The 13,986-nt window shown below is 44.9% G+C and overlaps 1 protein-coding gene across 4 annotated transcripts in view; it reads left to right on the top strand.

Annotated features, from left to right (window-relative positions):
• Positions 1-9,936, top strand: part of C2H1orf74 (chromosome 2 C1orf74 homolog) — a 33,309-nt gene extending 23,373 nt beyond the window's left edge. For all 4 annotated transcript variants that reach the window (XM_068265584.1, XM_068265585.1, XM_068265586.1 and 1 more), the window contains one exon: positions 5,976-9,936. In XM_068265584.1, coding sequence (XP_068121685.1) covers positions 5,976-6,784 — 809 coding nt within the window. In that variant the 3' untranslated portion in view covers positions 6,785-9,936. The remainder of the gene's footprint in view (positions 1-5,975) is intronic.
• Positions 9,937-13,986: the final 4,050 nt, after the last annotated feature.

Consider the following 13,986-nt stretch of genomic DNA (forward strand, 5'->3'; position numbering starts at 1 on the left):
CTGTGGTGACTGTCAATAGGAAACAGTAGTTTTCAATACAATTAGCAGGAAGATTAGCAGCACCAGCACGTTGCATATACTCTGACCAGAGATTGTGTAACAGTGGATATGGATGGATAGATGAGGAGTGCTCCCAAAGAAAAGCTGGCAATGAGTTTTAATTTGGGGAGGTGATATTTATGGGATCTTCTGTGTCTATTGTTATTGGGTTTTGAATAAAAGCAGTATGCATTATGAGAACATGGTGAGATTGTATTTAGATGTCTAGAAATTGTATCACCATAGCACTTCCCTATAATTAGTGTTTATGTGGCTTATGCAGATTTGATTGGCCACTTCACCAGTGTTTGTAAATTCACAGTCGGGTCCGCTCTACAGCGCAGTAGAGCGGACCCAATTGGGATTGGCTATTTCCGCCTGATTCCGAGCCGAGAGCCGCTACTGCACTTGCGCTGGAGCCTGGAAGGTAAATATTTACATGGCCGCTGTTCGGAGTGGCCAAGCGAGTCCACTGTGGGGTGGAGCAGGACGGGGGAAGCCTCAATAGGATCCAGAGGCTTCCCCCTCCTGAGGTAAGTACCCTCCAGGGGCATTTTTAAATGTACAGATTCTCTTTAACAAGCAATTATTTAACCGTGCATAACATTACAGTTGTACTCTTGGCACGTTATACTGCAAAAGGTTACATACATAGTTTATTCCAGGGTTTACCAGCAAACATCTGTTTAAAGTGCAGATGGGGAAATAATATAGCAGGACCCTGCCTCTGTGTGGTACATTTAAAAAAGGGAAAGAAAAAAAAATACAGATCTAGATTCTTTCTCGCAGTGCTGCCCAACATGCTGCATAACACATGTTGGAATAGTTATAGTTAAATGGGGGCCCGTGTCCATCACAAAGTATCAGGTGAGCACCAAGCATATAAAGTGGAATGGCTATACCATCGGTATCTAGCCCAGTAAGAGAACATTAGATATTGAAAAGTGCTAAATCAGTGTGGTTACCTTGCAAGTAGCTGGCTTACTTGCGCTCAGAGGCTGGCTGCAGGATCACAGCACAGCTGGAGACCATAGTGGATAAGCAGGCATTTTCCAGGAGGACTATAGTGCAGTATTATTTGCAGTTGTGGATTGGGGCAATGTGGGAACGTATAGCCCTTCATATCCGGTGGCACAGGGGAGTGAAGTTAGACAGGGACTCGCAGGGAACAGGATCGGCAAGCTGTAATTACAATGCTGGGAGATATGACAGGATGCGGCATAATGAAGTGGTGTTAATGCCTCTCTTTTCCAGGCGGGGAGTGGGCACCATGCAGCCTGGACTTCAGCCATCTTGAAGCCTCCCTCGGATCGGCAAAACAGTAGATGTGACTAACTGCCAAGATGCGTAATTTCGCCAGAAAGAGCATGGCATAAGTGATAGTGGCTTCTCTCAGACCTCGTTTGACAGTGCTAAACTCTGTGCGCTGCTGCTGTACCTAAGTGGAGTAGTTGGTGTTAAAGCATAACCTGGTGTTCTGGTATCTTATATCGCCTTTCTCCCTTCCCTAGCTGCCCGCAGGATCGAGTCTTGATTAAGGTAATTTTAAAATTTAAAACTAAATGTGCGGGGAGGAAGTCCAGGCGCTGGAATGTTTGGAGTAGGCTTGTTCGATAATGAACACAGAAGAGAACTTCTCCCAGCAGAACAAATCTGTTAGGAGTTTCTCTGTAAATTCTTGGTGCCTTGGCGTGGTGCCTTTTGGCCTTTTCAGGTAAGCCCACCAATTGGATTTTTGATATTCTTTTACGGTTCTTTAGATCTTCTTGACGAGCACTCACTCCTTTGACACCGGATTGCCAATTAGTGATGGCGAGCTGCAGGGGCCAGACACCATCTTCCAGGGTGCTTATGCAATCCTCTGTCTCTGTCACTCTAGTGCAGAGTGCCTGCATATTGCGTTGCAGTAATGATACATCAGTCTTAAATTCTTCTAGTTTAGTAGTTCTATTTGTGAGGCTGCTTTGGCCACTTGTAATCGCCTCCATGATTTGTTGAAGAGATATTTGCAGAGTCTTCATCTGAGGTTTCTTCCTCCTCATGGCCTCCTCGTCTGAACTTTTTGAGCTTGGTGGCCGCTTCTGATGTTCTGCCCCAGGACATATTGGTATCTTCGATTACTAATAAGGTGCTGGATCCGTCAGAGACCTTTTGTTGCAGTTTAAAAGTTTGTTTTAGCCTTTTTTGTGGGATTTTTGTGTGAGAGCTCTCTAGGAAACTGTCTCTATGCCATGACTTCCGGTGACATGCCACCTCAATGTGCATTGTTTAAAAGGAAACAAATATGCGAGCTTCCATAGTCCTCTCAGGTCAGTTGTCCATAAAAGTGTACTTAAGCCGAAGCTCGGGTGCAAAATTACATACTTAAAGGAATGGTTCAGGGAGGGGTTGAAAAAAATAAAAATACATATCCACTTACCTGGGGCTTCCTCCAGCCCGTGGCAGGCAGGAGGTGCCCTCGCCGCCGCTCCGCAGGCTTCCGGTGGCCGACCCGACCTGGCCAGGCCGGCTGCCAGGTCGGGCTCTTCTGCGTCCCACGCGGGCGTGCTGACGTCATTGGACATCCTTCGGGCTGTACTACACAGGCGCAGAACTACTGCGCCTGCGCAGTACAGCCCGGAGGACGTCCGATGACGTCAGCGCGCCCCCGTGAGGCGCAGATTAGAGCGCAGAAGAGCCCAACCTGGCAGACGTGCCTGGTCGGGTCGGCCACCGGAGACGACCGGAAGCCTCTGGAGCGGTGGCGAGGGCACCTCCTGCCTGCCACGGGCTGGAGGAAGCCCCAGGTAAGTGGATATGTATTTTTATTTTTTTCAACCCCTCCCTGAACCTTCCCTTCAAGAAGGATGCCTCTGGATTCTACTGAGGCGTCCTGTGGTCCCCTATTGCCACTGACCTTCTAAGGAATACCAACCAGGGCTTGTCGGTAATCTGATTGAAGCTGTGCCCTTCTTCAAGCCCAAGTGTGGCTGTACTGTGCCTAGGTGAGTATGACCACAGTTGCACTGTAAGCTGGAGCTACTCGTGCATGAGCTGCTCTGTGCTACTGCACAGGTGCGGCCATGCTCATGCAACTACTGCAAGGCTGAGCTTGTGCCAGAAGAGGAGTGCAGCCATGATCAACTGGAGGGTCCTGGGCTGTAGCAGACGACAGCATGGGATGCCTAGGGAGGATCTCAAGGCTTCCCTCTCCTTAGGTAAGTATGTGTTTCTGAACTCAAGCTTTGCCTCAGGTTCTTTTTTAAGCTGTCACGGTCTGTATTCACAAGGGACACAGTCAAGAATACTGTTACCCTACTTTTACACCTGATCCACTGCATTTGGCATGCGTTTGCGTTAGTACACGTTGGTACGCGTTAGTGCACGTTTTTCCCCAAATGTAATAGAAAACCTATTTGTTACAATCCCCACATTCTGGCATCTGCAGAAAAGAGTACAGTACTTTTTTTGTGTGGATGCCAGAGTGTTGGGATTGTAACAAATAGGTTTTCTATTACATTTGGGGGAAAAAATGCGCACTAACGCAAACGCATGCCAAACGCAGTGGATTAAGTGTAAAAGGAGCTGGGAAGGGGGGGGGGGGGGGGGGATCCCATATGCAATAGACCTTTTTTCTCTTGAGTTTTCTCCTAGGCAGGGCTAGATTTACCATAAGGCACTGTAGGCACTTGTCTACAAGCTCCTGATGATGGAAAGGTGGCTCACTCCCCACCCCAAGTGTCTCCCTCCCTCCTTCCCTATGCAGAGTTCTGATAAGAGTAAATGAGAGGTTACTCGCCCTGCTCTCAGCATTTCACTGTTGAGATATCCCTTCAGTCTTAGCTACCTTTAGTAACCTTTAACTACTTAATATTGAGGGTACTTCTGGCTACCTAATACAATGGAGCATCTCTAGCTTCTTAATACTGAGGGTACCTCTGGCTACCTAATACTATAGGGCACCTGTAGCTACCTATGACAGGCAAGGGAAGTAAGGGAGAAGTGATAGCTGGTCCAGTCAGCACACTTGCGGAGCAGTTCGGCGTAGGTTTGTAGGTTCATGGAGGGCGAAGTCTAGGGTGCCAGGACATCTGTGCCTATAGGCTCCTGTGACGTAAATCCAGGCCTGCTCCTAGAAGATCATTTTTCAACATTACGTTTTTTGTAATAGAAAAAGTAAGCAAAAAAAGTACTATCAAAAGGATATAAGGAATACTTAAGACTGGGGAAAAATGATTTTAACTTACCTGAGGCTACCACACACGTGCGGCCCCGAGCCACACGCACCCTAATCTCACTCCTGCGGCCGAGAGCGATCTGCACAAGCACAGTAGTGATTTTTGCATACTGCGCATGCGCAGAATGCTCTCTGCCACGTTTTTTTTCTTTGTTTTTTCTTCAGTTTTTAAAAAGACTCTGAAGTCTGTAAAAAAAAACGTTTTTTTTATTTCAATAATCTGTTTAATAGCTTAGCCCTAACTAAACCGCCGCATCCCCGCGGCTATAAACTATCGAAATCCCCCCTAACGCGCCCTCCCTCTCCCCTGCAAAATCCACAACTTTCTTGGTCGTGGATTTTGCTGCCCTAAGCGCTTCTGCGTGAGGCAGGGCTATGCTGAGAGGGACGGGGGAGAGGTGGAGATCCGCCGCTGACAGACACGTGTGATTCAGGGCTGCATCTCATAGCCCTGCCTCACACGGAAGCGCTCTCCGTAGTGTGCCCCGGGGAGTTTGGGGGTATTTAGATAGTTTACAGTCATGGGGATGCGGCGGTTTAGTTAGGGCTAAGTTAGTAAACCGATTACTGAGATAAAAAAACGTTTTTTTAGAGACTTCAGAGTCTCTTTAAGTGGAACTGAAAAACTTTCTAAAACAAAGTGTTTCACTTGCCTGGGGCTTCTGCCAACCCTGTGCAGCCTTCCTGTCCCGCGCCGGTCCTCCACGATCCTCCATTCTCCCGCCCCCAGCTACTTTCATTACCGTCGACTTGGAAGTCAACGGAAACTGTGCCTACGCACCCCGAGCTATTCACATCTTTCTCCACGTTCCAGCCCGCAATAGCACCCTGTACTGGAGAAGTCTTTTTAAATGTTTATGTGCTGCCTATACCTTTTGGGGCTTCTGTCGCCGGTACACCTGTTGTGGAGAACCACATGGAAATCTAATCAACGGTATTTAGTAATTGTTGAACTTTTCTTAAACCTAAAGCGAACGCCTTTTACTCCATACTTAAACAAGAAACGTTTCAAATAGCCCAATCACCTGCGAAACGAGGTGTGTCATTTTACCTCCTCATCTGTCTGTGCAACTTTTAGTATGTTGGACACACAACGCAGCTCCTCAGAAACCACCTGAGACTACATAGGAGTAATCTATCCAAGGGCTATTTATTACATAGGGTCTCGTAACACCTTTTTGAAACACACCAGTGCAGTGCTGATTTGATGCAATTCAGCCCAAAATGCGCTAACCATTATATTACCTGGTACAGCAGCGGAGGATGGAGTCGGCGGTGATCAAAGACACTTTGATCTTTAGTGGCTAATGCTTTGCCAGATTTTATGCTGCCGGGAGCTCAATGCAGAGCAATGGCACACATCGGCATTTTTACGCACCTCCCAGGGGATGCAGATGCAGTAAGCCATTCTTCGTCCTTTCCACAGATGCTTTTAATCACTCTGGTAAGATTGCCGTCAGTGATCTCACTACAGAGTTACAGCGCCACCCGGAGGATGGAGGGAAAATAGCAGCGCTGGATTCCAGGGTGGTGAGTAAGTGCAGGGGCTGCTGCTGGCTTTCCGGTAGCATGACTTTTTCCTGGTTTTAGGGTCTGAAACGTTTGGAAAAGACCCTAAAATCTGGAAATAATCATACCGCCAGGGAGATTAAGTGCCAAGGTGAAAATGTATACATATTTGGTTTTCGTTTTTCACTCCTAAACATTTTTATTGTTACAGGCAGTACGACTGAGCCTACAACTTCGTTCAAGATGTCCCTTGTGAAGAAACTACATTTGGCAGCTAAGCATCACCTTAAAGAGAGGAAGAGTTTGCTTGCTCTAAAACTTGCTGCTGAACTTTTGTTTGTAGACTGTGGAATGAAGCCTTCTTATCTGTATGATCTCAACACAGCAGATGTGTCACAGATCCAGGGATACCTCAAGGAGCTTCTTCAAATGGGTTTTATACAAGGGCCTCTGCATGTTCTTAACATGGCAAGCACTGTTCTGATTATTAATGTATCAAATTCCATACCTTATTTGAGGCTGTTACTGCACAGTGAAAATTTACATGTAATTGATGTTTCTGCCCATTTGAAGCAGCCAAAGTTGTTTACCCACAAGCAACTTTGCCAGATTAGATCCCAGCTTTCAGAAATATTGACGTATCTCAAACCATGTCAAGGTACAGAACCAGGCACCGTGTCAGTGGTAAACATCCCCTGTCTTGAATGGAACCTTTGCACCATTTTTGGTTTACTTTTACAATACCCAGCAGCCTATTGGTTTGATACAACGGAGAGTTGTGAGAACTGCTTGCCATTTACACCACTAAAACATTTCACTGTCCAGACATCATGCCCCACAGTAGGACTTAAGAGCGTGCAAGTTTATTCTTTCACTGTTCCAGAGTCTGTCTACCAATCCATGCAAACACCTCTACAGGTGTGGAGCAAGGACCTCTGGCAGATGTTTCATAGACAAGGACATTTCACAGATCTTGAAATTATCACAGAAACTGTAACACTGCCAGCCGTTGCTCTGTGATATAATCTGCAAATATTTGGAATTTTTTTGTATAGCAGTATAAGCTACTGGTTAACTACATTGGGACCGCCACAGGTTGAAACTACACAGTACTTGCGGCTGCCTAAGCCTGATGGGACATAGTTTTAATGCTGGCGATTCCTGTGCAAGGGACTCTTAAAGTGTACCAGAGCTGTAACTTAAAAAGATTTTATACATATCTGGGGCTTCCTCCAGCCCTATCCGACTGGATCGCTCCCACGCAGCCGTCCTCCGCTGCCCTCGCCTACGAGAACCGGGTCTCCGCACTTCCGTCAGTCGGAGCCAGCCTAGCATAAGAAGTGTGCTGTTTGCGTATCTCTCCAGCAGCTGCTGGAGAGATACATAGATGGCGCACTTTTGCGTAGGCTGGCTCAGGGTCGGGACCTGGTTCTTGTAGCTGGGTGTGAGCGATCCAGGCGGATGGTGCTGGAGGAAGCCCCAGGTATGTATAAAATCTTTTTATTTTCCCCAGCTGTGAATTCCTTTAAGTTCTGTACATCGGTCTGAAGCAGTTTTTCTATGCTCCTGAACCGCCTAATCATTGTGAGCCAATCGCAGTGATCAGGAAGTAAGAAATTGAAAAAAGGCTCTGGTCCTTAAAGGGGCCAGAGCTTTTGCTACTAAAGTAGTTAAGATCTCAAGACTGAGTAAATGGTAACATATTGTTTACTGAATAATACAGTGTTAAATCCATGCACAAGCAGCAAAGTTTGACAATAACAATCCAAATTGGATAGCACCAGTCCTAAATTCCTTTTCAAGCCAGAAGACATGCATGACAGGACAAGATTCCTCAATAGATAAAAGCCTCCACTACACCCTCAGGTTAGGACATGATCCTCTTATATGCTCTTATTTGGCTTGGTCTTCAAAGAATATTCACCTCAAACATAAAATATGCATGCTTCTATAGCGTAAAACCATTTGAATGTTTATTTAAATTTAAAATGCTTTGAAGACCAAACCGCATAAGAGCATACAGGAGGATCATGACCATGAGGATTGCCTAGGTAAACATCCCAGAAGTGTTGTGTGACCCATCTGGCTGTGGGTCAACGCCTAAGGGTGAGTATCCTAACCTGAGAGTTTGGTGGAGGCTTTCATCCATTGAGGAATCCATTGAGGAATTTCCTCTATTGAGGAATTGCAGTGCCATCTTATATAAGCTTTACACTGTTGTTTTTTTTTTTTGTTTGTTTGTTTTTTTTCAAAGAAGCGTGCCACCATTTTATACACCCATTGTTTGCTATATATCAGCGTAGTGTTTTGAATAAGAGATGGTACATTCAGAGCAAGAGTTTTAGACTCTGTGCAGAATGATGCAAAAGAGAAGCTTCTGTTTAGATGATGCAAAAAAAAAGAAAAGTAACACGGACACCCGTTCTGGTGTAGTATATTTGGGTTAATTTAGGAAAACATGGTGATAGGATACTCACAAGTCTGGGTTGCTAGTCCAGCAACCACTATCTGTGCATGTGGGGAAGAACTGTCCCCACTCAGGGATTTTGTGGTCATGGCTTCAGAAAAATTATTTTAGTACTTTATGAAGAAGCATAAGTTTGCAGCATAACCTTTAATCGGGTGACTGACTGAACAACAAAAGCGGTAGGAGGTGCCCAAAAATAGTAAAATTGAGTACCTAAAGCCAGTATGAGGCCTGGGACCCACTACAAAGCGATATTGCAAGTGATTTTGGGAGTGATTTCCCTGCTCCTATACAATACATTAGACTGGAAATGCTTCCAAAATGCTGCATGTACTGCGATTATGATTTGCCTAATCGCAATAGCTCTAGTGGAATTTTGGAATCTGTCCCATCCATTTACATTGGCAGAGTGCTTAGGGAAATTGCTAATGATTTAAAGCGATCCCTAAAAAGCGCTTTAGTGGGTTCCAGCCCTTAGGGCTCAAACCCACTAGCAACCTTTTCTAAGTGCTAGTGATTTGAAAATTGCTAATGCAATGCTATGGGGGATTTTTGTAACATCACACCCATAACATTACATTAGCAAGAGATTTTCAAATCACAAGCATTGAGAAATGGCTTAGTAATGTACTGCTAGTGGGTTCCAGGCCTTAGGCACGATATATAATAGAAAAAAAGTCAGCCTCTAGATAGAAAATAGATAGAATGGCCTCCATAAATATAAGCCAGCTTCTTGTTGGGGATGGGAGGAAGGAGGAGGAAGAAATGGTGGGGAATATCTATTACCGAGTTGTCCAGGCAATCTAGACAAGTGGAAGCCATTTTGAAAAAACATTGGCCCATCTTAAGAGAGGATAGGGTCTTGTGTAATCCTCTACCACCGCAACCTAAATTCATTTATCGAAAGGCCCCAAACTTGAAAAATGTTAGCACCAAGTTTGGTGGAAGTACGAAACAGTTTCTGTACCTTTTTGGCAACAAAAAGGGCTTTTATCCCTGTTGTGGGTGTAAGACCTACAAGAAAGCGAATGGAGTCCCAAACAAATGTTAAAAGTTCAACAAAACATTGCATGGGGCAGTAAGGGAGTAGTATATATGTTGTGGTGTAGCTGCAACAAGCAGTATGAGGGTAGAACCACCAGAACCCTAAAAAGAGAATAAATGAACATATTCTAAATGTAGAAAGGGGGTTCACGGGGTACAGTGTATCGGAACATTTTAGGGTGTGCCATCAGAGTGATCCCAAGGAACTGTTTTTTTGTGAGTGGAAAAATGTTAGTTTTGGGTGGAGGGGCTGCCCTAAGGTTAGATAGATCTCGATGAAAGAGACCAAATGGATCTATAACATGGGGTGCCTCCAACCAAGGGGTTAAACATAGATCTTGACCTGAACTGCTATATAGCAAATAGTTAAATCTGGATGGGGTTTAAAATGCATATATACAATATGGATTGAGAATGGAATAGATAACAGGTGGCTGAAGAATATGATTCATGCTATAGATAGGTTTAATGGTGATAATATCAGTGTATTGAAAGTCCTTGTTTGCATTGACTAGTTCTCTAAGATGCCACTGGAGGGCAGTGATGCTATAGATGAAAGTAGTTGCAATTGTGTGACTGCACACTCTGTAAGTCTTTCAAATCGACGTGCCCGGCCAGCGATCCAACAGCACTTTTGATCAATCAGCAACACAGGAAGTAAGAAGCCGGCACCATCTATTTCTTCTGCTCTTTTATTGCATTAAAGCATGAACATGTTCCAGCAAAAGTAGTGCAACGTTTCAAGGCTACACGCCTCTTTATCAAGCTAAGCTGGAAAAGGTTTCAAGGCTACACGCCTCTTTATCAAGCTAAGCTGGAAATAACACTTGCATAACAAACTTACCATGTATTTATACTAGTCATGGATGGCAGCAGCCAATAAGATTCAAATATACTCGTACCAATCATAATGGTCCTAGAATTGTGGACCTGATAGGGAACTTTGATGCTGCTAACCTGATAGAATGCTGAGTCTGGGAACCTCCCATCTGGTGTCCTGGCCACCGGCCCGAGACCTCCTTTGTCCGCCTCCCAATGCAAGGGCGCCACCTACTCCGCATATAGCGGACCTGATGGAAGCCCTGCATGTCGTCACGCCATGGGCGCCGCCGGACGGCGCCGCCGCAGCGTGCAGAGGCGGAAACTACGGGGACGTCATCAGCAAAGCGCCGACTGACGTCACCTAGGTGAAATCTAGGAGACCCGGGCCGCCGACCAATCAGGGCACACCCCTACGTATGCGGCCTCAGAGTCGCATAAAATGTGCGTAATTGCACTATCTACCCAACATATGGGGAGACACATGGCTGATCTACATATATAAACAAACAGTGATGCATTCCTATGCGGCCATCTATATTTAAAGAGGACACCAAAGGGGGCAGAGAACAGAACAAGGAAAAAGTGGACAAAAGGGCACTGAAAATAACAATAAACTAGAAATAATTCTTAAAAAGAAAAATAGCACAAAATAAAATAAAAAATATAATAATAAAAATAAATAGTAATCAATAAAAATTAAAAAGAAAGAAAATGTGTAGACCAAGGGTAGACACCCAGATATCACAGTAGCCACAGTAACCTGGATGTCATGCATCGTCCACATATTAGAAAATATTGGCCCAGATATGCATCCACATGTATTGATGCATCAATGTATTAATATTGGAATATTGGTATTAAATATTGGATAGGCTGGGCACAATGGAGCAAATTACAAGAAGGGCAACAGATCAAGTTCTCTGTTGAGTCCCCTCGGCTCCATTGTGTCCAGCCTTTTAATCCAATAAGCCTCCCTCTAGAGCAATTTTTTCAAACGATCTCCACCTCTCCTCAATGGGGTCACCTGTTCCAAAACCATAAATCTTAATTGGCTAACATGATGTCCTTTGTGTATGAAATGGTATGCCACTGCCTGATCAACTAGTCGTTCTCTAATAGCATGCTTATGGGACGACAGCCGTTTCTTTAATTTCTGAGTGGTCTGTCCAATATATAATAAGCCACAAGGGCATTTCAAAGCATAGACCACGTAATCTGAATCACATGTATGCCACCCCTTAATGGCAATTTTGGTGCCCTGATGGGGATGTAATAAAAAGGGGCCCTTAATAACAGAACTACAGTGGACACAATTTAGGCAGGGGAATGTCCCCTTTCGATTGGTGCGCGTTGATCTAACCTCCAAATTGAGGTCGGCGTGCACCAAGCGATCTCTAAGAGTGGGTGGTCTTTTATATGATGAGTGGAGGGTTCCTAAAGTGCTCAATATCAGGGAAGCTATCGGTCAATAGATGCCAATGTCGTTTTATAATTTTAGATATACCCTGACTATGTGTATTGTATTTAGTAACAAAGGGAATGCGGTTATGTGTCTGGTGTCTACTCCTCTGTCCCTCACGCAATCCTAAGGCTCTAGTACGTGCTTTATTAAGAATATCCGTCGGATATCCACGATTCTCAAATTTTTGTTGCATCTCGTTAAGTCTCCTCCCCCGCACCTCCTCATCCTCAACAATGTGCTGTATCCTTTGAAATTGGCTGCTCGAAACTGCACCCCTAGTAGCCCTCGGATGGAAACTCCCGTAATGGAGAAGGGAGTTAACATCCGTGGGCTTAACATAGAGGTCAGTGCATAACCTGTCCTCACATCGAAAAACGAATGTGTCTAAAAAGCTCACCTCCTTCTCAGAGGAATGAATAGTGAGTTGAATATGTTGGCACTTGCCCATCAACTCATCAGTAAATTCCACAAGGGTCGAATGCGGCCCCGCCCACACGCAAAAAACATCATCTATATATCTATGCCATTGTTTGGCGTATTTCTTAAATAATTCACTGGTGTACACGAACATTTCCTCGTACACCCCATGAAGATGTTTGCGTAGGACGGGGCCACATTCGACCCCATGGCTGTGCCCCTGACCTGTAAATAAAAAGTCTCATCAAACCGAAAATAATTGAACTGCAGAACAATTCTCAACAAATCACAAATAAACTTGATCTGTGGACCATCATGTGGGATGGAGGTGTAGAGGCTCTCCACATCCAATGTGACCAAAAGACAAGCTCCCTGCAGGGGTTCCATATTACGGACAATGTTTAAAAACATTTGAGTATCACGTAAATAAGACTTAAGTCCTGCCACATAAGGTCTCAAGACTTGATCTAAGTATTTTGCCACAGGAGAAAACACTGACTCTACCCCTGCTACTATTGGGCGCCCAGGGGGATTGTCCAGCCGTTTGTGAATTTTAGGGCAGACATATAATACTGGAGTGATGGGATGTCCCTGAATAAGGAAATTGGCCAGTTTTTCTTCGATTACTTTAGTCTCCACTGCTCTAGAGATGATCTCAGCTATATGTCTCTGGATCTCATTCAGCGGGTCACGCTCCAGTTTTTGATAGGTGGATGTGTCGGAGAGTTGTCTCATGACTTCCCCCCGATACATGGTGGTGTCCATCACCACCACTGCTCCGCCTTTATCCGCTGGCTCAATTGTGATATGCGGATTTTGTGTAAGTTCCCTCAGGGCTTGTTGCTGTTCACTCGTGATGTTTCTGCGAGTGGTGAAGCCCAACATTCTGGGATTCCTAAGAAGTGTGTCAACTTCATTTTGTACTTTTTTGATGAACAAATCGATTATCTGACATGATGGTGGTTGAAAACTACTCTTACGAGCTCGTCACAGGAGTCATCCTCGGATTTAATCTCAAATCAAGGAGAAAACGTAGGGGTGGATGTAAGAGACGAAGGAATAAGGGGCAGACTGCGACCACGACGCAATCAACCATATCAGAGACCATGATAGTGGTGAATATCTCGTCTTGTTCTCTAACTCCTGCACAGACCTCTGCCCTCAACCTTGGCTTGTCATTTGCTCCAACTAATACCCCTGATCCACAAAATCTGCATATCACAATTAAGCCAGCGGATAAAGGCGGAGCAGTGGTGGTGATGGACACCACCATGTATCGGGGGGAAGTCATGAGACAACTCTCCGACACATCCACCTATCAAAAACTGGAGCGTGACCCGCTGAATGAGATCCAGAGACATATAGCTGAGATCATCTCTAGAGCAGTGGAGACTAAAGTAATCGAAGAAAAACTGGCCAATTTCCTTATTCAGGGACATCCCATCACTCCAGTATTATATGTCTGCCCTAAAATTCACAAACGGCTGGACAATACCCCTGGGCACCCAATAGTAGCAGGGGTAGAGTCAGTGTTTTCTCCTGTGGCAAAATACTTAGATCAAGTCTTGAGACCTTATGTGGCAGGACTTAAGTCTTATTTACGTGATACTCAAATGTTTTTAAACATTGTCCGTAATATGGAACCCCTGCAGGGAGCTTGTCTTTTGATCACATTGGATGTGGAGAGCCTCTACACCTCCATCCCACATGATGGGGGTTGTAGAGGCTGTACACTATATACTTGAAACAGCATCAGATTTCACGGGTCCACAGATCAAGTTTATTTGTGATTTGTTGAGAATTGTTCTGCAGTTCAATTATTTTCGGTTTGATGAGACTTTTTATTTACAGGTCAGGGGCACAGCCATGGGGTCGAATGTGGCCCCGTCCTACGCAAACATCTTCATGGGGGTGTACGAGGAAATGTTCGTGTACACCAGTGAATTATTTAAGAAATACGCCAAACAATGGCATAGATATATAGATGATGTTTTTTGTGTGTGGGCGGGG

Source organism: Hyperolius riggenbachi, chromosome 2 (genome assembly GCF_040937935.1).
Source record: "Hyperolius riggenbachi isolate aHypRig1 chromosome 2, aHypRig1.pri, whole genome shotgun sequence".
Classification (NCBI taxonomy): Eukaryota; Metazoa; Chordata; class Amphibia; order Anura; family Hyperoliidae; genus Hyperolius; species Hyperolius riggenbachi.